The 26,792-nt window shown below is 51.0% G+C and overlaps 1 protein-coding gene across 2 annotated transcripts in view; it reads left to right on the forward strand.

Annotated features, from left to right (window-relative positions):
- Window positions 1-26,792, forward strand: part of GRK5 (G protein-coupled receptor kinase 5) — a 225,300-nt gene that overhangs the window by 145,761 nt on the left and 52,747 nt on the right. For both annotated transcript variants that reach the window (XM_004428127.3, XM_087432694.1), the window contains exons 3-4: window positions 10,693-10,805; window positions 23,367-23,444. In XM_004428127.3, coding sequence (XP_004428184.1) covers window positions 10,693-10,805; window positions 23,367-23,444 — 191 coding nt within the window. The remainder of the gene's footprint in view (window positions 1-10,692; window positions 10,806-23,366; window positions 23,445-26,792) is intronic.

Below are 26,792 nucleotides of genomic sequence, written 5' to 3' on the forward strand. Positions count from 1 at the left end.
TGGGGCCCCGCAGCAAACTGGCAGGGCTACAATGGAAGCGGAGCCCCAGGCCCCCGGAACAGCCCCCTTCCCAGGCCTTCCAGACATGCTGTCTTTAAGCTCCTGCTCGCTCTGCTCCCGCTCGGGCCACAGTGCAGGTGCGAGAGGGAAGGCAGAGGGATGGGCTTAGGGACCCCAACAGTCTGAACTCTCGTCGGGGCTCTGATGCTGGAGAAAGGCCCCATGCCCTGTAATGTCTGCATCCCCACCAGGCTTCTCCCTGTGGAGCTGCCAAATTGGGAGGCAGGGACATTCAAGCTCCCCTCGTTCATCAGCCTCATTTTGTAAAAGGGGAAACCAGGGTCCAGAGAGGAGAATGACGGGTCTGAGCTCATACAGGGGTCAGAGGAGGAGCTGGAGGCAAAGTCCTGTCCCCTGACCCCAGCCCCATGGCCCGGCTGAGCTGTCCTGAAAGCAGGGAGTCAGGCAGAGCCCCGCGCTTAGGCTGCCTTGCTTCTGGGGGCCCTGGGCCCAGCCTCGCCTCGGCCGGCCACCTGGAGCCTTCTGTTTCCCATGGACGGCAGCCCTGCTAAGAGCAACTCTATCATCTAGCTGCTTCTGGGAGACCTTCACTTCTGGCAGATAAACACCGGGGCGTGTCGAGGGAGTGGGGCCTGAGATCGCCACTCCCTGGTTTGGAAGCGTGTGGCTTCCACATCACAGTGATTTGTTCATTCATTTGTTCAGTCATTCATTCGTTTTACATACACACCTGGACTCCTGCTCCGGCCAGGCACTGTCCAGGTGCTGGGGATAAAATGGCGAACTAGACTTCAGTTAACGCGGCGTTGGGATCACCCTGGAGCTTCAGAAACCGCAGATACCATCTTCAGAGATTCGATGCAGTTGGCTGGGTGTGGCCTGGGTATCTCAATTTCTAAAACTGTCTGTATCTGCATGGAAATTTCTTTTCAAAAAGAAAAAAAGCTTGTAGAAAGAACGTGGCTATGGGAAGATAGTGTCACCAGGATGGTTGTGAGCAGAACGGCAGTGAGGGAAGGCCCAGGGTCTCCGTGAAGGGAGCAGCATTCACCATCAACCGAGGCTCTCCCAGGGGCAGGCATCACAGCAGGCTGGGTCCCAGCTCACCGGAAAGTTCTGCTGCAGGCCAGGCAGGGTGAAGCACCCACTGTTACCCAGGCCCTGCACCTGAAGGGGGACCTGTCTGGAGGTCACGGCTCCTTTGCTTCCCAGGACCTTCCTAATCTCAGTGATTTTGCAGCTGTGTTTTTAGAAGAGTTGTTTTCCCCTCATTGTAAAAATATTGAAAATCTAGAGAAATAGAAACAACCACAGGTCACACATCGGTGTGTTTCTTTTTTGCCTGGCATTTTCAAGAGCCACCGCTGCTGATGGATGAGGTGCCTTTTCTGCTGGTGCCTCTGGGTTCTCAGGCTCTCTCTGTGCTAGCATGGAAGGAAGGCGTACAGTCACAGAGTGGCGGGCTTTCGGACGCAGGAGAGGGCTGAGAGCTCGGTGGTTCAGACCTCTCATTTAGAGACAGCACGTAAAAGTCAGGCCTGGAACCCAGGTCCCAATTCTGTCCCTTGCTCTTTCCAGTATGCCAGGCTTATTTTCACCACTGCCTGCACAGTGTCCGTGTCTACCTGGCTGTTCCCTGGGTCCACCTATACCATCCCACTCCTCTATTTACCCACCCAATTCTTTGTCTCATTCCCACTACAAGGGAATATCTAAATTCTTTGCTTTTCTAGGCCTCTATAAGATAGAAGTCACTGCCTGACTCTGGGGCCCTGTGGTGACAGCATACGCTTCCTGTCCTGTCCAGCTCAGCCCTCAGCACTTGCCCAGACTCCCAGGTTTCCTGGGCTTTGACTGCACATGATGGGTTCAAGCCAGAGACCTGGACCCTCATCACAGTGGCGGGGCTGGAAGGGGCTTCTGCACTGGACCCCCCACAAGCTCACTTCAACCCACCCCTCCTCCACCTTTCACAAATCCACAGACGAGACCCTCCTTTCCTCCCCCCCACCCCTAATTCCCCCCCTTCCCCACCAGGCAGCCAGCCCCAAACACCCTACAACTCAGTGGTTTTTACATGTGGCTTGTCCAGGTGCCACCAACCTTTGTAAGACCCGGGCTTAATAGTTTTGATCCTATAGACAGGTGACCAGTACCAGACATGCAGTAAAACTAGAGACCAGAATGAGGGGGACAAAAGGTACAGGGAGATGGGGCTTGGTTTGGGTGTGTTTGTGTAATGTGCCATATGTCATTTTTTATTCACATAAAAACATCTTTCTTGAAGTAATAGGAACCCACTCAGCTATTGCTAACCAAATACCAAATGTTTCCCTTTTCCTCTCTTGCTCTTTCCAAGAGGCAGCTGCGAAGGATTGCCGTTATCCGTGATGCTATCTTGCCTTTCAAACGTCAGAGAGCTTTTTCCTCGGAGCAAACGCCCGATTGTTTTTTCCAGCTTTGGCAGGAATTTTCAAGAGAAAGCTGTTTTCAAATCACTTTTCTGTTTATTGCTTTAGACCCGGACAATGGCGAAGTGAAGGGCTCGTGGCCTTTGTCTAGTCCAGTCTCCTCTCATGTGTTTTCCTCAATTGCCTTAGGACCTTTCAGGACCCCCCTCAAAAAAAAACCGGAAAGCAAAAAAACCCTGGTATTTCAGTAAAACAGTGTTGAAGAAAGTAAAATAAAACAAAACAAAATGAAATAAAGCTCCAGTTGGTAGAGAGGTGGCTCCAGGAGTCACTTTTGGACACCCCCATCCCCCCATGTACGATAAACATGTGGTTTCATTTCCAAGGGCTCCAGTGTTAGCTGTTCCATTTCCTCAGGAAGCTGCGTTTCTTGCTCTTACTTCTGAAATGGAACGTGCATTTTCATTGGCCCGAGTTCAAGGAGTGCCTGGGGCAACAATGAAAACAGTCCCAAGCAGGTTTCTGTCGTTGACACCCGCCCCCCCGCCCCAGTCCCCAGCCGTGACGTCTCCTTGCTCCCCATCCGCTAGGGACTGACACCAACTCTCCAGGCCAGGGAGGGAGGGGTGGTGGCCTTGTTCACTTGGGGTTTGTGGCCATCTGAGGGGAGCCATGCTGTCCTCACTGCCTGTGTTCTGGCCCTCGGTTGGGAAAATCTGGTCACCCTCCAAGCGTCCACATACCACAGGCTCCTAATTAAGAAAGTATGTTCCCATTTCATGTCACTCGAAAAGAATGAAAACAGTGACAGCATTTATTTATCTTCACTATCAATATCATTCGTGTTTCTGAGTCCACTGGGGGTTATGAGTCTTGAAGGAATCAACTGTGGGTTGTGAGATTTTAACCTCGGCCATGTGCTGTGGGGACACATGTGGCTTCTTTCTGAGAGGGAGGCTCGAAGTGAAGGAGAGAAGGGCCAGCAGAGCCCTGGCCCCTGCCCTTCCGGAGCTTGGAGTCCACTGGCAGCGACGGGAGGAGCAACTTTTGCCTTCTTTGGTGCTGATGTGGAGTCAAGCCCCCTTTCACTGGCTACATCCTATACTCTTTCTGAATCTTCAGACGTAAAAGCCACCATTTCTTGCGTCTTGTAGAGGAGATATGATCTGTCCGAATGGCTCGTGTTTATGTAGGACCTGGTACGTGCTCAGACTGGGCTAGGGGCTCCCTTATGTTGCTCACCCTCAGCAGCAGTGGGCTGACTGCCCTTGTGATACAGGAGGCAGCTGGGCCTCAGGTTAAGGGACTTGCCCAAGACTAGATAGCAAGTTAGTCCGTTTGGGCTGCTACAACAGAATACCACACACTGGGTGGATTATAAACAAGAGAAATTTATTTCTCACAGTTCCGGAGGCTGGGAAGTCCAAGATCAAGGTGCTGGCAATTCTGTGACTAATGAGAGCCTGCTTTCTGGTTCATAAATGACTGTCTTCTCACTGTGTCCTCACATAGCAGAAAGGGCAAGGGAGCTCCCCGGGGTCCCTTTTAAGGGCACTAATCCCATTCATGAAGCCTCCACCCTCATGACCAGATCACCTCCCAAAGGTTTCACCTCCTAATACCATCACTTGGGGGTTAGGTTTCTACATATGAATTTTGAGGGGACACAAACATTCAGTCTATAGTAGGTATCCTTGACAATGGGCCTGAGGTGGTGGTACCATCAGTGGCTTATTATGAGAACAGGCGAGGAGACAAGGGGAGGCTCTCAGCAAAGCACCCAAACATCACAGGTGGTGGGTTGAGCATGGGGCCCCTTGTTGTACCTTCTGTGGTTGACAATTTGGTAAGTGTCGTGCCTGACCTGGGTAAGGGAGAATTGGAAGTGACTTGGCTGTGCCTAGACCTTCAGGACATGTGTGCTGCATATGTGTTTGCATGTGCATGCATGCTGGCACAAGTATTCTCAGTTACATTCATTACCAAGTAAACTTACTCGCTGACCCCCTCACTTAACACCATGTGCTGATTCCTGTCCCTTTGTGCCTTACCTCCCACCCCCAAGCAACTTACCACTTTCTGTCCATTTTCTTTAAACCATTCTGTTTTTAAAAAGTTATTGTGGTAAGAACATTGTAAAAGAACATTTAACATGAGATCTACCCTCAATAAACTTTTAAGTGCACAATACAGTATTGTTAACTATAGGCACGATGTTGTACAGCAGATCTCTAGAACCTAATCATCTTGCACAACTGAAACTTTAAACCTATTGAACAGCAACTCCCCATTTCCCCCTCCCCCAGTCCCTAGCAACCACCATTTTACTCTCTGCTTCTAGGAGTTGGACTGTTTTAGATACCTCACATATGTGGAATCATGCAGTATTTGTCCTGTGATGGGCTTATTTCACTTACCATGACGTCCTCAAGGTTCATCCATGTGTTGTTGCATGTGGCAGGATTTACTTCCTTTTTAAGGCTGAATAATATTTCATTGTATGTATATGCCACATTTTTTTAATCCATTCATCGGTCCATGGACATTTAGGTTGTTTCTACAACTTGGCTATGTTGCAATAAACATGGGAATGTAATATCTCTTTGAAATCCTGATTTCAATTCTTTTTGACAAATACCCAGCACTGGGATTGCTGGATCATATACTAGTTCTATTTGTAATTTTTTGAGAACTGCCATACCCTTTAAGGGACTCTTGAAGGTCTATCACTGGCTCCCCGCAGTGGTCACAGACCTGGCTGTGAATTCTTGTCCAAACACACCTTACCCCATGCTTTGCCACGCCCTCTTGGCTCTTCCGGCTTCTCACCTGGGGATTTCCCTCCCCACTGTGGCTTCTCCTTGCCCTTCCCCCTAACCCCGGCCCCATTTCCCTGGCTTTGACCTTCTCCTTCTTCCCCAGCACTTGGCCTCTCCCCTGTGGGCTTGCCGTCACACCCATACCCGTGCCGCAGTGTGCTTGCCCATGGGCACCGCCCCTGAAACCGACCCAACGTCACGAGGGCAGTCTGTGCCCCTCCACCGAGACGCCTTCCCGGACATTCCCAGCAGTCCTGCTTCATGCGGTTTTGTTCGGGGCTACTCTTCCCGGCCCTATCTGTGAATGCGCCTCCCTCCTGCCTCGGCTAGTAAGCAAGCTGCTCAGGACAAAGATGCAGCCCGAGCCTCATCTGTTTTCAGGGATGCCCACGACAGGGCCCGGAACACAGCGCACGGTAGCGCCCCGCCAGGGTCTGTCACCTTGCTAACCAGGCTGTCCATCGGGAAGAAACGCTTCTGTCAGAGGGCAGGGCTGGAGTTCAGTGTGTTGCAGGAAGGTGTGGCAGTCCTGCCTTCCCTGGGCCAGCTGTGGGCGTGCTTGGGATGTGTCAAGCCCTTGAAGAAACAAACGACACACATGGTTTCTTAAAGCCACTTCAGTCCAGCTCCCCACCAAAGCAGGATCCCAGCCACCGGGGCTGCACCCTCCCTGCACATGCAGCAATTGCTCCCAAAGAGGTGACCTCCTCTGTAAATGCCTCCCTGCTCCCCACCCCATTTCCATCCCGCTTCCCATGGATTGCTGTTGAATCACTTGTGCTTTAAAATCATCGATCCCCAGTGGGACGGTGATTCCCTTCCAGTCTCCTTGGACTTGGAGTCCAGCCCTTTCTTGGCTGAGCCCAGCCTGCCTTTCCAGCATATCTCCCACCACCCTCCAGTGTGCCCAGCGGGCCCCAGCCCTCCCTAGGGGCACTCTGCCCCATGATCAAGGGCACAGCTCAGTGTCCTAGAGTTTATAACGGGCTTTCTAGACCCTTCCCCTTTTCCAGTCACCTTACTCTGGACATGCTTCAGTTTGCCACATCCACCAGACCTCTGTTACTGTGGCCAAGGCCAAACACACAATCACACATCACAAAGACCATGCCCCCACTCTTGATCTCAGCTGACCACGAGCTGTTAACTCCAAGCCTGTTACTGGATCATTAACCTGCCAATGGGTATAAGATGTGTCTCCTCCCGGGCACTCATCCACACGTACCCAGGTGTTAAATTCAATAAGAGTCTTAAAATTGAAGGAACCTTTTAGCATCAAAAAGCAGGAGACCTTGGAAGGGAGTTTGCTGAGTGAATGAAAGACCCAAAAGAGTAAAGCTAGAATGACTGGATGATTGGTGGATACTTTGAGGCAGGGCAGCCTGAAGCCCCTCATATCTTACATACCGACAGCCTCTTTCTGGTTTGGAGGGAAAGACCAATGAGGCACGTGGCCCAAAGCAGGATTTCCATGTTCCAGAAGAGCCAGTGTGTATGTGTGTGTGTGGACAGTGTACGTGTGCCTGTGTGCACAGCATCCCAGGGTTCTCCCGGCCTGAGAGACAGATTCAGAGACAGAGAGGACAGGCTCTGCCCCTGTGTCCTGGACACTCCTCCCCACGAATCCCAACAGACCACACTTGGGAGAAGGGCTCTGGGCCGGGCCCTTCGAAGCTGGATTTCAATAACACGGCCGGCTTCTCTAGAAACCCATCAGAAAGGGTCCACTTTGAAGCTTTACTGTAGAACTCCTCATGCTTCCAACTTCAGCATGGTCTGACTTTCCAGAAGCGACTCGCACCTCACATTTGCTCTTGACGCATCAAGAACTATGATTTGTGCCTCTTCCTGTCAACTTGATCAATCCCCAAATTCATGTTCTTCCTCTATGGCCTCATTCTCCATTTTTCAAAGAACTGCAAACGTTGCATTTTGATTTTGGTGGTGGTGGTGGTGGTGCTTCCTCAGAAGATAGGCCTATTTATCTTTATTTAAGGCTGAGAAAAGAATCCGAATAGATGATTACTGATCCTTTTATTTCTTCCTGGGCTTCTGATGAGTGGCTTTCTTGCCTGGTATCCTCTGTACAGCTGGGAAAGGCACGGAACTGAGGTGCTGACAGCTTGTGTTGGAATCACATGCTGTTTACTGTGCTGAGAGTTTGTGATGGCCTTGTTTCCATATTGACAGCAAACGCCATATGGAGAGAAAAAATCCTGTCAGATGAACCCTTAAGGAATCACAATATGGTACATGAAACATAATTGCTTTTGGAAATGGGGAGGGTACCTTGCTCAACTCATATAAGCTGTGCTGCACTCTCTGCCATAATTGAATACAATTGGAGTTTGACACAAAGTAATTTACTTTCCCTCTGTGTTTGTGCTGGGGAAGTTCAGCGGACTGGGAAAGGATGGGGCAGTTGGTTTTCCTCTCCTTGGGGGATCAGGTTGAGTGGGAGGTATCCAGAACGAAAACGCAGGTTCTGTCTGCAAGGCATTATGCCTAACAGGTGCGGGCTCCAGACCTGTCACCCTCTCGGCTCCCTCCTTCCCAGATTCCCTACTGTGGCTGACGATAACACTCATCTCACTTGACATTTTATTACTGTCACTTGAGATCTTGTCTGCTCACCCACGCCCCCACCCTTTCCAACAGAATCCAAGCTCCCTGAGGGATGGGACCGCATCCCATTCCCCCCACCCCCATTGATCCTGGCACACATTGAGATGGGTTAAATGTTATTGGCATGGCTATTCGTAGACCATCTGTGCATAGAAAGGTAGACTGAATTAAGGCAATAGTCCAAGGCTAGTTTTCGTCCCTAAAACACTTGGGGAGGGGGCCAAGAGGGAGACGTGGAAGGTGGCTCATCCACTTTGATCCAAGTATCCACTCAGGGGAGAAAGAAAGATTTTCGACTGCCTTCTTATACACAATATACTTAGAACTCATGAATTCCTGCAAAAACAGTCCCTGCCCTCAGGCAGTTTACACATGAAAGGAGAATGGGCTGTAAATCTCTGCAGTCTGTATGCCTGGTCACTTGCTCTTTCAATTGCAAGAGACAGAAACCCAACACCAACGGGCTTAAGCAAAGACTCTGTCAGGTAAATAAACGTGCAGCCCCTGCGGTGGCCTGGGCGGGCTGGCTTCAGGGGCTCCTGTGATGTGCGAGCACCCGGTTCTCTCTTCTCCACTCAGCTCCACTTTGCCCTGCTTCGTTCTCCCTGGGCTCTCGCTGCCTAGTGGGCAAGACAGTTGCGGCAGTTCCTGGTTGACAGCTCCTAAGGCCTTGCCATCCCAGAGAGGAGCTAGTGTCTTTCCTGGAAATTCTAGCAAAAGCCCTGGAAGGACTCCAAGGCCCAATCAAGTCACATGCCCTGAACCTATCATTGTGGCCGGGAGACAGAGGGCTCTGATTGGCTAGGCCTGAGTCACATGCCCATCCCTGAACCTATCATTGTGGCCAGAGACAGAGGGCTCTGATTGGCTAGGCCTGAGTCACATGTCTGTCTCTGAACCTATCACTATGGCAGAAACAGAGACCTATTGTCTAGGACTAAGTCATGGGCCCATCCTTGAACATATTTTGTGGTTGGGAGACAAAGGGCTCTTATCGTTTAGGACTGAGTCAGGTGCCCATCCCTGAGGCCTGGGTGCAGTCAGCCTCCTTAGAACCTTGGGCTGGATTTTTACAGATTTGGGTAGAGGAGATTCCCTGAAGTAAGGGAGACAGAACAGACCAAAAAACCCATATCCATGATGATAACAGATGGTGTTTATTAAGCATTTCCTATATGCCAGCCTCTGGCCTCCTGAGTCCTTTGTATGCATTATCTTATTTTAATCTTCATGACAGTCCTAAGAGATAGGTACAATTACTGTCCCCAGTTCATAGACGAGGAAACTGAGGGATAAAAGTGTCAAGTCAGTTGCCCCAGGTCGCACAGGCAGTGAGTGGTGAGGCTGGGATTTGAGCCCAGGAGGTTTAGCTCCAGAACCCATGTCACAGCCACCACCTTCCCTATAAGTAACAGTTTTCCCTCCTGTGGATAAACTCTTTGGGTATGAAAGTGAGTTGGCTGATGGTTGTGTTCATATCTCCTTGTGTTCTGTATCTCCAGAGACACCCCCTCTAAGGGGACGATTGTCCTGGCTTCTCCTCCACATTCGGCAAGGCTGTAGTCATTCCTTCCATCCAGATAGCTCTCCCAAGCAAGGACTAACTCACTGTCTTCCCAGTTTCCCCAGGAAGTCACTTAACCGTTTCCAGTACAGCTGCAGAGTCAAAGGGCCAGTGTTCAATGCTCAAGAGAGTTCGAGGCAGTGTGTCTCAGTCCTTTTAGTACCTTTCTGGCCAGCGAAAACCTCTTGCAGAGGCTTCAGCATCATTGCAGGAAGAGCCAGAAGGGACCTTTCCATCTTACCTCCAACATATGCCTACATTTTTCAGAGGAAGACTGAGGCCCAGAGAGGGCAGTGAGTTGCTTGAAGTCACACTGCAAGTCAATGACCAAAACCCTGGTCACCAGGCCTCCAGATTTGGAGTCTGACCCTGCATTTCTTCTTCAGAATTCTCTTGGCTACTAAGTGGCTGAGGGCTGGTCACTTCCTCTCTCCATGCGTAGAGCTCTTTAGCTGGAAAATCCAGGGTTTTCATAATTGGAAGTGTCCTAAGACTCGGCTTTGCTCCAACTGGGCAAAAATGAAATTATTATTATTATTATTATTTGCTGTATCTATTAGCATTCTTTGAATTACAAGTAATTTTGTGATCTTTCCAAACTGCCCTAAACAAGGCTCATAAATAAGCTTTTCCAGTGTTGTTTAGGCTGCAGGCATGGTTTGGTCTAGAGATTCACGACACCACCAACTCTATCTACTTCTTGTAATTTTCCCAGCTCTGACTCCTCCGTGTATCAGCCTCATCCTCATAGCAGCTGCCCTTGCAGTGTCAAGAACACTGCAGCAGATCTGACCTCACACCCATGCACCGCAGCATCCAGGGGAAGAGAGAGCATCTCTGCTCAGCAGGCCCAGGCAAAGTCTGTGGTTTGCTCTGATTTTACTGGCTTGGGTTACATACCTGCCACACTTATCCAGTCACCATAATCAGGGAATGTGACGTGCTGACCGGCCAGCCAAGGGGTGGAGTCATAGTCCCCAGAACTGCTGGCGTCTCCATATGGAAATCAGGGCATTGGAAAGGGAGGGGGAGTGGGCTGGGAGGTGGAGGCTGGGTCATAACCGGCACTTTCCTCTACACTGACCTTGTCACCCTCTGAGTCTGCAGAGCCTAGAAATAAATAAGAAGTCCTGAGAGTTGCCAGTCACCTTGTTTCATCCATCTGGTGTGCTGGATCCAGGTGTGGGTTGACGGGACAGCCCTGACTGACCTTCTCCTGGGTCTCACCACCTTCTTCTTTTCTTCTCTCCAGACAGAGATTACTGCAGTTTATGTGACAAGCAGCCAATTGGGAGGCTACTTTTCCGGCAGTTCTGTGAAACCAGACCTGGGCTGGAGTGTTACATTCAGTTCCTGGACTCAGTGGTAAGTCCCTGCGCCTGGCGGGGTGGCCCTTTGGTCCTTTGTGATCAGGGATCGTTTTTGTCCAAAGGAAAATATAGACCACATGGTTTAGAAGGATGAAGAATAAACTTATTGCTTAAGAAACTTCCAGTGCAGACTTTAAGAATGGAGACTTGTCTCCAGGTCTGCACCTGCTGAGTGACAATGGGTGGGCCACCTCCCTGGCTGGGCCTCGGTTGCTGCTGCTTTATAGTGAGGCCCTGTCAGCCCTCTGATTCCAAGGGCCTGAGTTACTATGCAGGGGAGTGCCTGGGGAAGTCAGGTGGTTTTCCCAACACCCCAGGGTGGCTCTCGGATTCCATGGCCCCTTCCCCAGATGAGAACCCATTTTCTAAAATTCCAAAGCTTGTGTGTGTTTGTGTCCTTGTTTGCTGTCTGCTTCTCTGCTAGAATACAAGCTCTCTGAGGCAGGACCTGGGCTCACCCCTGCTGAGCACAGAGCATGGCACATACAGGCGTTCAGTAGATGTTGGTGGAATGAGCGTGTGTTGGCTGTTTCAAGCCAATCTGACTGCTGCTGCCTTCACTGGCTGCTGGCACGCATGGGCATGCTTGACACCATGGGGACTTCCTTCAGATATACTGGTCATTTATTTGTTTAACAAATGCTGATTGATCTGCATGGGCCTTTAGGACAAGATGTAGAAATATGCAGGAGTTCCTTGGCCCTTGCCCAGGAAGGCAGGACTCCTCAGCCTGGGCGATTGCTCTTTGGGTTTCTATCCAAGGAAGGTGGACAAGGGGTGAGGAGGTGAGGAATGGAGACCAGTCATGAAAGCAATGGGGTCATCAAGGGCCCCCCTCCCTGGGCAGGGGACCAAGATGCTGTGGTTTCCTGGAGGCCCTAATGCCATCATTGGCTGCAGCCATTGTGACCTCTGTCTTGGTTTGGGAGACAGCCCTGTGGGGCCCAAGTTTCTGTGTCTGCTTCAGGGTCTCCATGTGGATGTCTAGACCAAGCCAAACTACCCATTGAAGGTCTCCACCGGAAGTCACATGGGTCCCTTCAAAGTCAACATGTCCAAAACACACTCAGCGCCTTCCCCAGGTCCCCACAGCTACCAGCTCTGATGTGTTCCCTGTTCCAGTGACCAGCACCCCACAGCCACCCAAGCCTGAAATCTTTGCGTTGTCCTTGTCCCCTCCCTCTCTCTCATCCCTTCCACCTCCCGATCAAGGACCCTGTGCTTGCCTCTTTGGTCTCTCCCGGACCAGTTCCCTCCCCTGCATAGCCTGTCTTGGTCTTAGAGCAGGCTCCCGCGCATCTTGTATGTGATAGGATAGTTCTCAACCTTGGCTGAGCAGTCGAAACACCTGGGGAGCCTTAAAAAAATACGAATGCCCCAGCTGAAGCCCAGACTCATTAATTTGAATCTCTGGAGGTGGGGCCTAGTGTTTTCATAGCTTTTTATTATGGAAAATTTCAAACTATAAAAAGTAAAAGTTGACAGAATAGTATAATGAACTCCCATGCACGCTTCACCCCACTTCAGCAATTATGAACTCATGGCCAATCTTGTTTCACCACATCCTCTCTTCTGTAGCATTTTGTAGCAGGTCTCACATATATTATGTCATCTGTGAACATTTCAGTATGTATCTCTAAACGATAAGCGCTCTGTAATAAAAAATACAATACCATTATCACAGCTAAAAAAAATAATTCTTTACTATCTTCAAATATTAGTCAGTGTTCAAATTTCTGATTTTCTCATATTTTTTATAAATGCGTGTTTTAACAGTTTATAAACATCTCCCCTTGTTCATCCAGAGGAGAGTCCCGTAGTCTGAATTTTGCACTCTCACCCCCATGTGTCATTTGATAGATTCCTCTGTATTTCTTATAAATTGCTCATTGAATCTAGAAACTTGGTCAGATTCAGTTTCAATTTTAGTGGTTGGGGGGGATTGACTTCATAATTGGTTTCATATTCTTCCATCAGGGGGTATATGATATCTGGTTGTCTTTCTTTTTGAGATGGCAGTAGCCATCAATATTCAATACCTAAATCTGTTGATTAATTAGGAGTTGCAACATGGTGACTTTCTATCATTCCTTCTTCATTTGCTGACTGGGAAACACCTCCTTTCGATTACTATTTGGTTTCCCAGTCGTAAAGTTCATATGAGAAATGCTTGATTCTTTCCCTGTATTTCTGTTTTCAAAGTACCAAACTGGTTCATTAGCATCCTCCAATACAAACTCCGATTATAGAGTTTTAAACGTGTGGATTTAAACATGGATGTGTTTTCATGTGCGGTAGTCGTTATCCTTATTGGTGCTCCATGGTCTCGTCGTTAGCCACTGGAGCCCTTCAGGTTGGCTCCTGAGCTCTTGAGAGGACCCCAGTGGTCCCTGGCAGCCTCCTTGCTGTCTGTGTGATGCAACGTTCTGAGCTCATGTTGTGTGTTTCCCGCCCTAAACCTGGAGTCATTTCTCCAAGGAAACTTGGTTCCTTTTACTGGGAAATGGTACTTGGAGACCACAGTTTGGCGCTAGGGGTGCCCGTTACCACTAGATTGGCCATCGTTTACAGCAGACATTGGCATTTTTCAGATTCCCAGGACTGTCCTGTGTGTCCAGGGTTGGGAATCATTGACATCAGGATAAAATTGCAGTTCTGAGACTGACTTACCAGACCTTCCACTGATGGGCCCCTGCCCTCCCTTTCATCCTTGACCTTCCTCCGGGTCTTTCTTGAGCTCTGCATTTTGGCCTCATCACCTGCTTGTGGTGGCTCTGACTTGCCAGGCTGTTGAAGCCTCTCGGCCCTGGCTCCCTCACCCTCACTGCCTGAAATGCTTCCCCACGTCCCCTCTGCCTGGCGAATCCCTGCTCGTTCTCCCGCTCTCTGCTCCCAGAAGTCTTCCCCGACCGCCCTCTCTCCCTGCTGTGCCCTCTGCTCCAGGTGCTTGCTCCGACATGCACCTGAGTCTCATAATTGCACCATGCTGGCAGAAGAGCATCTTGCCTGAGAGCGCAGGCTCCAGAGACAGGCCGCCGGGGCCATGCTGGCAGTGAGGCCTTGGGCAGGTTCTTAACCCATCTGTGCCTCACGTCTTCATCTGTGAGCGGAGACATACTTGTATCTGATTGTGGGAGAGGCGTTGATGAGTTCACTAAATGAGTTCACGCTGCTCAGAGTGGTGTCCGGCATGTCACAGCTGCCCAGTGCATGTAGCCTTTAGGGGTTTACCTGTATGCCTGTCTCCTCTGCTAACCAGAAATCTCTTGGTGGCAGAGACGTAGCTCGTCATCTGTGAATCCTCGGCCCACAGCGCCACACCTGACTGGTGGTTGATGCTCAGGACTCGGGCCCAGTGGGGACAGCGACTGGCCCAGAGTCACACCACGAGTGAGTGGCAGAGCTAGGCGTGAACCAGGTCTCCCAGCCCCCAGCCCACTGCTCTTTCCGCCACATCACGCTGCCTCTGAGGTGACATGGATTTTGAATAATTGGCTCAGGCTTTCTAGGGTCTGCGGTGGTGTGGGCTCGTTGTTTAAAGTAGACCTACTGTGAATCCTTTTGCAAAGCAATCCCTCAGTGCCCCCACGAGCCTGGGTAGTGATGCAGTACTTCTCCCAGATTGGATTTTCTTAAATCAAGACCCAGAAATCTGAAAAGCCAAGACTCCCTGATTCTGTTCTCAATCCCACTCTGTAGCCAGGCTGGCAGGGCATTCGGTTGTCTGTTTTGTTTGTGAACTGGCAGGTTTGGACCCATTACACATCACAGGGATTCCCCCCGTCAGGGTCTTTGTGGTCATCGGACTTGGGGGCTACTGGACAAGATGCATCCACAGCCCCCAGCCCAGCCCACCTAAAAGTGCCTGGAGCCTTCACAACCCTGAGTGGCCTGTGAGCCCTTAGCAGGACCTGGGTGTTGGTTTCCTTTCTCCTGGGGTCATGGAACACTATGACCCTGGCGAGGTCTTCACTAGGGGCAGGAAGAGAAGCCCCTGCATCATGCTCCTGGCCATTAGTTTAGTCTTTCCTTCGTGTAAGAGAAGTACTCTCTGCCAGGCACGGTAATAGGCTCCTGAGATAAACGGCCGAATAAAATGCACCAAGGTCTCCGCCCTCGTGGTGTTTACATTCTCTCCAGGGAGAGAAGGTCATAAACAAGAAGCATAATAAGTAAATGATGCAGAATGTTAGAAGGTGATAAAGGGGATGGAAGAAGAAAAACTGGAGCAGGTAAGGGGACGTGGGGGTGTGGAAAGGGAGAGGCTGGTTATAGGATTGAGTAGGGCACTTGGCAGAGATGTCTCTGAAAGGCTGACGTTTGACTGAGGGCCAGAAGGAGTTGAGGGAGTTGGCTGGGTGTGTGGTGGAAGAATATCTCAGGCAGCGGATCAGCCAGGGCGAAGGCCAGCAGGCAAGGGTGTTGGTGGCTGGAGCGGGGGGAGCAAGAGCAGAGGGGTCCGGGAGAGGTGTGTCAATCGTGTAAGACCTTGTGCCATTAAAAAACTTTGACTTTGACTTTGAGTGAAGTGGGGGAGCCGCTGGAGGGTTTTGAGCAGAGCAGTGGCGCGATCTGACTTAGGTAATTGTAAAGGACCCTCTGGCTCTTGTGTTGGGAACAGGCTAAGGGGGGCAAGGGTGGGAGTGGGGAGCTCTGATAGGAGGCTCCTGCAGCCGTCCAAGTGAGGGCTGATGGTGTCTCAAGCCAGCGTGGAAGCAGTTGGCAGTGGTGAGAAGTGGTTGGATTTGGGGCATGTTTTGAAGGCAGAGATAACAGTATTTTCTGATGCATTGGGGGTGAGAGAGAAGAGTTATGGATGGCTGCAAAATGTTGACATGAGCAGCTGGAAGGATGGAGTAAGGATAAGGTTTGGGGAGGCTCGTTTGGGGGAAGATCAGGAGCTCCATTTTAAGCACCTTCAGCTTGAGACATCTATCAGACATCCAAGTGGAGATGTTCGAGGGGAGGTGGGTGTTCAAGTCTGGAGAAAGGTCTGGGCTAGAAGTAGAAAATTGGGAGTTGTCAACGTATAGCTGGTATTTACATCCATGGGCTGGATGAGCTCACCAAGGAGATGAATGTGGATGGAGGAGAGCTGGGGACCAAAGACTGAGCCCTGGACCAAGGCTGCTCCCCATTTGGAAAAAAATGAATCATCAGCAGCTTTGGGACCTGTCTAGAGAGTTGATGAGGCAGAGCAGGGTAAGGCTAAACCCAGGAGCCAGTGGAATTTTCCAGCCACGTGTCTTGTTAGACGCTTATAGTCAGTTTGAGAAGAAGAAAAAAAAAGTCCAACGGATGCCCATTTTCATTCTGGTCGTGCAGACGTTCCCTTTTGCTGGGCCTGTACCAAGATTTTTTTTTTTTGGAAAGGAAATGTAAGTCTGGCTCCTGGTGTTGACGCGACAAACGCTCTTTACTTGTGCCTTAATGAAGCCACCACTCACAAGAGGCTGCCTCCGTCCCGTTGTGTTTTTGTCTGCATCCCTGGGAATTAGCGAGGCCTTTTCATCATGCATCTTGACGTCAAATGACCAGGCTTTGGAACACCTCCTTTACGCATGAAGACTTTATTGAGTTTTCCAGGGCTGGCACAATTCTCGTCTGAAATACATTTTTTCTCCCATCCTGACTGGAACTTCGAGGAGGGAGGAGGTGGTGAGGTCCTTGGTGTTGCATACCGCCCCAGTGCTCTCTGGCTCAGCCAGCGCCATCCACACTGTTCCCACCTCTATGGTGAATTTCTATCAAGTGGAGTTTATCAAAAATAACCCATCCTCGTCAGGCTCTGACATAGCCCCCAGGAAAGGCTGCTCTCCCACACAGTCCTAATGTCTGGGTTTCTCAAGTTGAGCAGAAGATTGTGGCTATTTTAAATTGGGGCCTGGATGATCTTGGGGGCGGCAGAACTGTTTGTGTATCATTCATCAAACTGCTTCTGGGAGCCCGAGAAAGACTCCCCTCTTGCTCTCCCACAGGGAAACTGAGTCAAGGCTATCACTAGATTTGGCTTCTGGAGGGCAAAGAGGGTTTGCCTAGCTGGTCAGGGGATCAGAAGGGGTTCCAGGCCAGTGTCAACCTCCACAAGGCCAAGAGGGTCTTGCTGTGGACTTCTTAAAGGTTCATGCACTTCTAACCTGGCAAATACTCAACCAGATTCACTCAGCCCATATTTATTGGATGTCTCTAATGTGTCATGCTCTGTCCTAGCAGTTGGAGGCTACACAGTGAGCAGGAGAAGTAAATTCCTGCCCTCATGGAGCTTGCTTCCTTGTTAAATGATAGATTGAAAAATAAGTAAATAAGGAAAATTTTTTTAATGAAGTAAGTGATACTAGCTGTGAGTCCAGATACCTCTTAAATATTCATTATCCATTGCTGTGTCAGAAATTACCTCAAGACTTAGCAGCTTGAAGCAACAATAGACATTTATTATCTCATAGTTTTTGTGAGTCAAGTATTTGGGAATGGTTTACCTAGGTCCTACTGGCTCAAGGTCTCTCAAAAGGTTATATCAAGATGTTGGCTGAGGCTGCAGTCATCTGAAGGCTTGACTGTGGCTGGAAGATCTGTTCCTGAGCTTACGTACATGGCTGGCAGATTGGTGCTGGCTGTTGGCCAGAGGCCTCAGGTGTTTTCCATGTGAACCTCTCCATGAGGCTTCTTGAGTGTCCTCGTAACATGGATGGCTTTCCCCAGAGCAAGTGATCCAAGACAGCATGGTAGAAGATGCAATGTCTTTTATAACCTAGTCTCAGAGGTTCCATAATGTCATTTCCCTAATATCCTACTGGTTACATAGGTTAACTCTATTCAGTACAGAAAGAGACTTCTCAAGGGCATGAATAACAGGAGACTAGGATTATTGAAGGCCATCTTGGAGATTGGTGACAACAAATATGGGGTTACAACAAATGAAATCTCATATCAGGAAATGCTAAAAGGCACTCCAAGCCATTCATTAGCCCAGAACTATATAAAATCACTTGAAATTAGTGGGCTGTCACCTGGCTTTAGATATGCCTGGTTATCCTGGAATTTTGTTGTAAAATGATGCCTCACCAGGGAAACTAAGTATTCTGCTTCTCTTATCTATGAGTCATACCCAGTATTTGTCTTTGTCTATCTATCCCTGCTGTGATCTCCCCAAAGAGGGAAAGTGAAGGGTGGTAATCATTCCTCAGATGGACATAGAGACCCTCAGAACAGTTGGTGAAGCTAGACCCTGGGTCATCTTGAAAAAGTATCACTTATAAAATACTCTCATACAGTGGATGTCTATGGGATTGTCCAGTCTCCTGGGGTCCCCACCCACACTCCCAAACAACATGGCTCTCCTAGAAGCTACCATGTTCTTAATGATGTCATCCCCAAACAACAGTTGATTGGAGTAAAGATGAGCCTGTGAGCCAATGTAGGTCACTCCTTTCTCTGGGATTTCTAGACTTGAGGGGAAGTCCTTCTCTGGTAGAGAATGCTTAAAATAAAAAATCTGGGAGCTGTTGACTGCCTTGTTTCCTATCACTGGAGCAAGCCAGTCGGCCCTGAGAGAGAAGGAGACCAACACCACACACACGCATACACGTACACACATAGGTGGATAAGAGTGGGCTCCAGAAGAGCTCATGTCCCTGGTTCCTGGTGCTCTGAGCCTGGCTATTCCATTCCTCCCATAGTTTGATTGTTCAACTCATTCTTGTATTTCAGGAGCCAAGAGATTACAGTTTTGTCTAAACTAGGTTAGGTTGGGATTCTTTTCACTTAGAACCAAAAGAGTAATGGAGAGTCAAAGACCTTTGCTTGGTGGCCTTATGAGCCTTGGTGGAGAGTGAGGACAGAGAAATAATTCTGGGGGTGGGGACGGAGGAGAAGCAACAAGGCAGTGTAGGGGTGGCGGTGGGGGTGGGAGAGAGCCACACTCAGGGCTGAGACGCTCAGGAGAAGAAAGATGGGAAGACAGGAGGTGACAGCACAGCCATGGACTCTGACAGCTGCTGGTAAATTGATCACCTCCACCTGAGAGGGGGCAGCACCCCTTTCTGCCTTCCTTCTTTTCAGTGTTTGCCCCAGCCAGGACGTGTTTCACAAGCTGGTGGCTGTGGTGCTGTCAGTAAGGTCTGGGGTCGTCTTGGGGTCACTCCTACCACTCTCATCTATACCCCAAAGTGGCCAGGGGTCTGCTCTTCCTTCCCTTCTTTCTCTGGTCCCGTCCCATCTGTTGCCCCATGGGGGGGCCAGTGAATCCCTTCCTGACCCAGGCCCGAGAGGGCTTCTCAGATGGCAGCCAGAGATCAGAGAACAGTCCGTCTCCCCAGGCGGGCACAGGCTTTGGGGCTGACCAGGCCCATCTGATCCTGGGGCCCCTGGGGTTGCCCCCTTCTGCATTGCTTCTCCATTCTATCTGGGGAGCAGAGAGAGGGCAAGGTGACTGCCCACCCATCCGAAGGATTGTTCAGGGTATCAGTCAGGGTCCTGGCGGGAAATGGGTGGCCCATCCGCGTGTGAATGAAGGAGAGTTTAATGAAGGGCTATCGACAAGGTGCTAGCTATGCCCTACGTCTGAGCCTTCGCTATGTCTAGACCTGCAGGGACAAGGGAGGGGACTGACATAGGAATGAGTGGAAGAAGCATACAGGAGCTGGGTCTTCAGAAGAGGGTTCAGGAACCCTTGGTGCCCAAGCGGAGAGGGAGCCAGCAGACAGCTACCCCACCTCACTCTCGCCACTCCGCTGCAGGGTGGAAAGTGGCTCCAGAGGGGCAAATGGAGACCCCAGCCCACGTGGTCAGCACAGGCCAGATGCGGAGGCCAATGTGGGGGAGCCGGGTGTTTCTCCAGAAAGGGCCATGGTGAGCAGTGCTGCCAGCCAGGCGCGTCACTTGTCCCTGCCGCCAGGACCCTGGAAAAGCTGACCACATCGGTAATTACAGAAGCCGGAGGTGGCAAGACCTCGTAGCATCTCTGACTTCATCTTCTTGTCAGGGCAGGAGAAGTTCTCCCGGGAGAAGGAGGTGACATCTAAAGTTAGTCGGAAGCCGAGAGGCCGTCAGCTCAGACTCCCTGCTCTTCAAACCAGTGCCAGCTTTTTTGAAAACGTGGTGGTCCCTTTTACTGGCTTGCAGTCTTCACGTTTTTAAAAATCATCTGAGGGAAATGTGTTTTAATAGAGAGGACGTATTTTCTGAGATTGATGATGCAATTAGAGCAGGCCAAGAGATGAAATATTAGGTTTATAAACTAAGATGTACACAGATGTTTATACTCTTTGGCAGGCACAGATCTATAAATAATTATTTTTGCCTTAAACTCAATGTCGTATTTTGCTCTTTGTATTAGAGCAGTGTCTCTTCCCCAGGGCCATTCCTGTGTTTGCCATAAATCACAGTGCAAAGAGAAGGCTCATTAAATGGTGCCTCCCTTGGTTGGCACCTTGGTTGTATCTGGGGAAGAGAAAGGCCCTCCAAGGGAATTGGCATCGGTGCCCTTTGGCGCTCTGGCTGTTAGGGTTGAGTGCTGGCCTGGAGAAGGTTTCAAGTGGACATTGCAGCGGAAAGGACAGTGTGTGTCGCCTCTATTGGGGGAGGGGATAAGCCCCCCCCACCTCTGGTGGGAGGTGACTCTCTTACAGATGGAGGTCACAGGGGCATCCTTGCATGTGGTTTCCTTCTCTTTTCATTGAAGTCATTGTCTGGCTGCCATTTCCTGAGCCAACTCTAATTGCAAAATTCTAGGCTGTTGGCCCAACCTCTTAGTTGCTGCTTATGTTTTCTGATTCAAGCTGATTTCAGCAGCTTTTGCCCACTACCTGGGCAAGGGTGTTCCCATAGCAGTGGGTTCCCGGGTGGTCCCCCGCCTCGGGGAGTGTGATCTGCCTGAGCTCTGCTCGCCCAGCTGAGCTGCCATGGTGCCTTCTCTCTGTAGGTGGCCTCTCAGGATGTCTTCCCCGTGAGACCCTCTTGGGGGTCACTGTGGAGACGTGGCCTGTCACTCCAGGTGACTTAATCAGTGTGGAAAGCCCAGCTGGAAGCCTTCTGTTGGTTTCCTGCCTCCCAACACAAATGCTCTTCAAGTGGTGGTGACCTGACGTGGACTCTCAAAGAAAGGCCTTTTGATCCCCGGCTGGGGATGCCTGTCCCCGCGTGCTCCTGGCTGCCTCCCTGTGGAACTGTGGCGCCCAGCTGCCCAGCAGGGCCTCTGCTGGGAGGCAGCTGACCTGAAAGTGATGTTATTTTTTTAACGTGGGTTTTAGTACTCAAAGCAATAATATTTTCAGCTGGTTATTGAGGCTGATTAGTGAGCCCTAGGCCTCCATTTGGTTAAATAGAGCTGCCTTCACAGATGTATTTTGGGACAGTGCAAATCCAGGGTTCTGCTTGGGATTTAGTTACCCCAAAATGTGGTCAGCCATTTGCCCGGGGCCTGGGCCCTGCAAAGCAGTCTGGGTAAGTTCCCATGGTGCCAGACCACTGGGTGGGGTTTCCAGGGGAGCAGGACACTGGGTGCTTCTCTCCTCACCCTGGAAAGAGGGGGATCAGTTGTGCTCTAGAGCCCTCAGCCACTTTAGAGACTCAGCCTCCAGCCCTGTCACTTGCAGCTCTGTTGTATTTGAACTGGTTACTTGGCCTCTCAGAGCCTCAGTTTCTTCCTCTGTAAATTGGGAATAATAATACCTACCTTGTAGGGTGAGCCTATAATCTACTCCATACTGTGAGCGGGTGTGCATGCACGCATGTTTGTCAGTTTTGGGGGATTATTGGGGAGCATAATGGGAGAAAATAACAGGAGAAACTCAAGAAGAAAAAGCCACCTTCTCTCTTTAAATGGTTTCAGGAAATCATCAATCAAATCAAATCATCAAGAAATAGTCAGTCCCACCAGGCCCATCTTGATGGTGAGAAGTCATTGGCCTTTGGGGAGAGAGGCTGTGAGGCGGGCGGCCCAGGGGAAGTCAGGAAGACTGTGTTCCTGTCCTGGCTCTGCCACGTCCAGCTGTGTGATCTTGGGCTGGTCGTTTCTCTGAGCCTCGATGTCCAGCTCTGTAAAGTGAGGGTGTTGGATTCCTTCTAGAACCACTATTGTGTAGCTCTGTGATCCAAATGATCATAGTGTTAATGTTTCTTCCTTGGAGAAAATTGTTGAATCTTGATTCTCCATCAGAAGAGAAAGAGTAATACAGGGAAACTCACTTACTTTGGAGGGACACGTGCCTGGCTGCCTCTGTGGGCACTGCCCACACTTCGCCTTTTCCAGGAGGGTCTTCTGGGCTGGCCTGGGGAGAAATTGGACCCTAGACACTGGGTTGAGAGATTGCCTTGAATGGCCAGGAGGGCTGGGGAGTCTAACTCCACAGTGAGATAGCTGGAGAGGGAGTTTCAGTCCGTCTGTGCTGACGTCATTTCCTGTCTCTTTTGAAATAGCTGTAGTTTTGGACCGAGGCTGACACTTCCTTGGGTGGTGGATTTTGAAATGGTTATAAACAATTTGCAATTAGTTCCCTTGTCTAAATGAGAAAGGCAAGCTTACCCAGGCTTCTCGTTAGCTCAAGGGCTTTCATCCACTTGGCAAGTGCGTCAGATGAGAGTGAAGGAGCCCCTCTTGGGTCAGGGAGAATAAAAAGGTCCCTCTTTTGGAGGCCTCACTTCTTTAGAGCCCGTGCCACTGGCTTGGCCAGCCGTCTGGAGTCCTCAATTCCTTGGTATTGAGAAAGAGCCGGGGGCTTGGAGTTCCAAGTCCCAGCCCTGCCACCTCCCCTGAATGACACTGGGCAACTGAACCTCCCGCTCTTCAGAAGCAGATGTAGGGGTATAATGGTAGCCCCTCCCTCCCATGTCACTCCCTGGGCTCTTTTGAGGTTCAGATAAGAGCATCAGAGAAATCTCTGTGTGTTCACTTTTAAGGCAAAAAGCTGCAAAGGTAAGGCATCTATATTATTGTTTTCTCTTGTAAGGTGTAATAATAACAATGCTGATAATGATGGCAACTGTTAATTGACTATTATATGCCTGGCTCTGGGCTCAGAGCTTTATCATGTTCTAGCTGCACAATTGTGCTTTTTCCATTTGCATTTTATAGGTTAAGGAAACTGTCCAAGGGCATGCAGCTTGTAAGGTCTGGTGACCTAAGGCAGTCTCTGGTGGTGGGGGTGGGGCTTCCAGTTTGGTGGCTCATTATTTTCCAGTGGCTTCCTTTGATTTAGTGAAGTTGGTGGTTGTCAACCCCAGATGACTGAACACCTGGCCCTTGTGGCCAGCAAGTCTGACTCAGTGTGGGGTGGGGCCCGAGCACCAGTGTTTGCTCCCAGTGATTCTGATGTGCAGTCTGAGAGGAAGCCGCTGTTCTAAGCGCGTGTCCACGGATGGTGCAGCGTAGGCTGGACTGGGCGTCGGGGCTGCTGGGCTGGGTCTTCTCCCCTCTCTGGGCCTCACCTTCTTGCCCTGTAGGAGGAGGGGACTGGTCAGGTGGCCTCCAGGATGCCTTCTCCAGGGGCCTCTAAGGTTCTATAACTATGAGAAGCTTATGAGCAAATCTATTATTGTTCTTTTCCTTCTTCTGTTTTAGGCAGAATATGAAGTTACTCCAGATGAAAAACTGGGAGAAAAAGGGAAGGAAATTATGACCAAGTACCTCAGCCCAAAGGTAAGAGGCCGCCCAACCCCACAGCAGGAGGAATGGGAGGCCTTATCCAGGAATATGGGCCCCCAGATCTGTGCCAGGCCGTGTGCGGCGCTGTAAAGTACACAGCTGGTGGCTGCCATTGGTCTCCAGAGATCCAGAATTCTCATCCTCCCCCAGAGAACACCCAAGCCTGGCAGGGCCGAGGTGGGTGGTCCAGGCCTGGGGTGGGGAGGCCTGCTTCTTGGGGGCCCAGGCCCCTCCAGGGGCCCTCATGTTGCCTGTAGCCCACACCCAAGCATTTGTGGCAGAGGCAGGGGTCGGGAGTGCCCGGAAGAAAGGGCACAGCAGGGGTGGTTCTGAGAGGTCAGTGTGGAGGGGAAGGGTCTGGAGGTGATCAGGAGGGAAAGGGGTTGGCTGAAGCTGTGTGGCAGAGGCAATGTCAGCTGAACACATAACAGAATGCAGAGTATTCTGAAGTATGTTCTGGAGTATACTGAAGGACGAGAGGCCACCCTGGCCCCACCTCAGGAGCACCCCCCATGGCTGAAGGAATAGGGGCAGCACCACCCCCCAGGGTCCTGGAGGTCTTGGTTCCCTGGAGCCTGTGTCTTCTTACCCCCAACATGACAGATAAATGTGTTCTCCATCCAGTTCAAAGAGCCTGGCCTGGGAGCCTGGGGTTCTACTCCCAGCTGTTCTACCCATGCGGTCAAGTCATGTTCCCTTGCTGGGCCTCAGTTTCCCTTTCTTAAAAGTGGCCATCCCTGCCGGACCCACCTCCTGGAGGCCTCCAGAGCCTGAGATGAGACCTGCATGCGAACAGCTTTGGGCATGTCCTGTACCCCTGTGGGCCAGCGGTGGCTTCTCCTCACCCAGGACCTGGACTGTGGGTACCAGGCCCCCAGGAAGCGTGCTCCACATGTCCCAGGCTGCTGGTGGACTGAGGTCACCACTGCCTGTGTGATGGGGTCTTGGCTGTCAGTCTGTCCACACACAATGTGGCAGGGGTGGCAACACACAGGCAGGCAGGTCAGGAACTGGCCCCACCCCTAACTTACCATGTGACCTTGGTCTTCCTCTCTCAGGGCCTCAGTGCCCTTTTCTGTAAAATGGGTGAGGCTTGATCAGGTAATCTCAGAGGGTTCCTGAAAATTGGACAATCACAGACTCTGTCCTCTCCAAGCCCACACTAAGGAAATAACAATTGTTTCACAAGACAAGAACCAAACCATGAGCAACAGAAGATGGGAGATGCTTCCCATCAGGGAGGGATGTGTTGCCAATGGATGTGGAGACTCCCAGGATGTGACATGTAGTCCCTGAAGAAAGGCAGCCTCTGATCCACCTAAGATTATTAATCAGTCAGTTGATTCTTAATTAGCTTAATTCAAAAGGCTCCCACCGCCTGCTACCTTGGGGGCACTAACCTCCATGGCTCGCGTCCGTTAAACGTGGATGCTGCAGCCACTCAGGAGACAGAGCTGGGATTATGGACAGAAGGAATCTGGGTCACACACAGCAGCTCCTCCAGCATCAGGTGGGCTGCTGAGAGCCTGCAACCCTCTTGTGAAGGCATCCAGGGTGACACGAGGGGTTTAACCCCACTGCAGCTCCTTCAGTTTAAAATCAGGCCCCCCGCACAGATAGAGTCTCTGCGTATTTTTATGTTTTATCTACCTGACATGGAAGTCCCTTGAGGTGGGTAAGTCCCACCTTGATGTTCTTCTCGGCAATGGTCGCAGGGGGTCCTTGGCAGCTCTGGTCCCACCTCACTCCCCCGCTGCCCTGTGGAGGTTATGGAGGTCCCAGGGGCCCTGAGCGTGTGGGGCTCCCCACCCCCAGGATGAGCCCTTGTTCCAGAGCAGGTGTGCTTGTCTGCAGCAGGTGGCCAGTGGGCATCTCCGTGGGGGCCAGCCCAGCCTCACACCCAGAGGTGTCTGCTGTGTCATTCCTCCTGTTCCTGCTGAGCCACCACCCCTGGTTGTCATTCCCTGCTTCCCTTTGCGTTTCTCTACCTCCGCTTCCATCGTCATCATACACTTCTCTTTATGTGAACAGCAGACACTCCCAGTGCTTTTGTGTGTTTCAGAAATGAGAGGATCAATGCTCATAATACACCTCTAGACGCTGAACAGGGCTGGCTCACTCTGCACAAGGCGTGGCCCTGGGAAAATATGGCTGCCCGCTCCAACTGTGGGGACACTGGGCAGTGCTGCCTGGCTTTATTCTGGATAACAGTCATTGGTGTCTGTGAAGGTTCTTAGGTTGAAAGTGGTCAAGGAGGAGACGTGTCTGAGCAGGGTCCCTCTTCACCCACAGTCACAGCCGATGACATGTTGATGAGCCTGCGGGCAGATCGTTTTTGATCTCCTGGCCACCACTTGAAACAGAGTGAACACCGGGGGCATAGACAGGCGCCCTGAGCTCAGAGGAGGCACCACACTGAGGGGGTTAGGTACCCCGGAGGGGACAAGAACAGCAGCTCACTGGCTGAGCGCCTAGGGTATGCCAGACGCCTCCTAGGCATTATCAGTAATGGTTCCGTCCTCCCTGAGATGAGAGGTAGAGGGCCCTGTTTACAGACAGCTGCCAGGGCCCAGAGAGGAGAATAACTTGCTAAGCCCGCACATCTAATAGAATCTTTGGCTGCCCTCAGCAAAGGCCGTTTCAGTGTGGCTTAGCTTTGCCCATCCAGCTCTCCATCTGTGCCCCCTCTGGGGCTGCCCACCCACTTGAGTTCCCCTCAAACAATGGCAACTAACATGCATCGAGGACCCACTGTGTGCAGGCACTGTCTCACTTAGTCCTTGCTGTCACTGTGTGATGTGATTCTATTGGCTCTGTCCTCTGGATGAGGAAGGGGAGGCTCAAGAGGGGATGTCACTGTCCCAGGCCCCACAGCTGGGATTTGAGCCCAGGTCAGGGTGATCCTGGAGCCCTTGGTCTTTCCCCTGTGAGGCACTGTCATCTCCCCCCTCCCCGCCCCCTCACTGCCCTCCCACCCCCCCCACCCCCGCCGCACCCGCCCACGCATCTGCCAGCCTGGCTGTGATCTGCAGTGAGGATCAAGTGGTTGCTTTGCCGGCTCTTTCAGCCTATCCAATGGCTGCTACAGGGGGCTGCTTCCCTCTCTCCCCGCAGCCAACCTCTTCCAGAAGCCTCTGCTAGCAGACCCCAGTCTGGGCCCTGCAGACCTCCCTACCCCTGCTCAGCGCTGCCTCCATCTCCTGGAGGGATGGGGCCCAGACTCCCCATCAGTTCAGACGGTTTTACAAGTGCCTCAGAGCCTGCCAACATTTTTTCCTTAAGTACTCCTCAGTTTTTAAAATTTAAACCACACCATATGTTGTGGCCCAGGGCCCTGGGGGA

The sequence above is a fragment of the Ceratotherium simum genome, chromosome 6 (assembly GCF_057802395.1).
Source record: "Ceratotherium simum simum isolate JZ-2026a chromosome 6, ASM5780239v1, whole genome shotgun sequence".
NCBI classification, from domain to species: domain Eukaryota; kingdom Metazoa; phylum Chordata; class Mammalia; order Perissodactyla; family Rhinocerotidae; genus Ceratotherium; species Ceratotherium simum.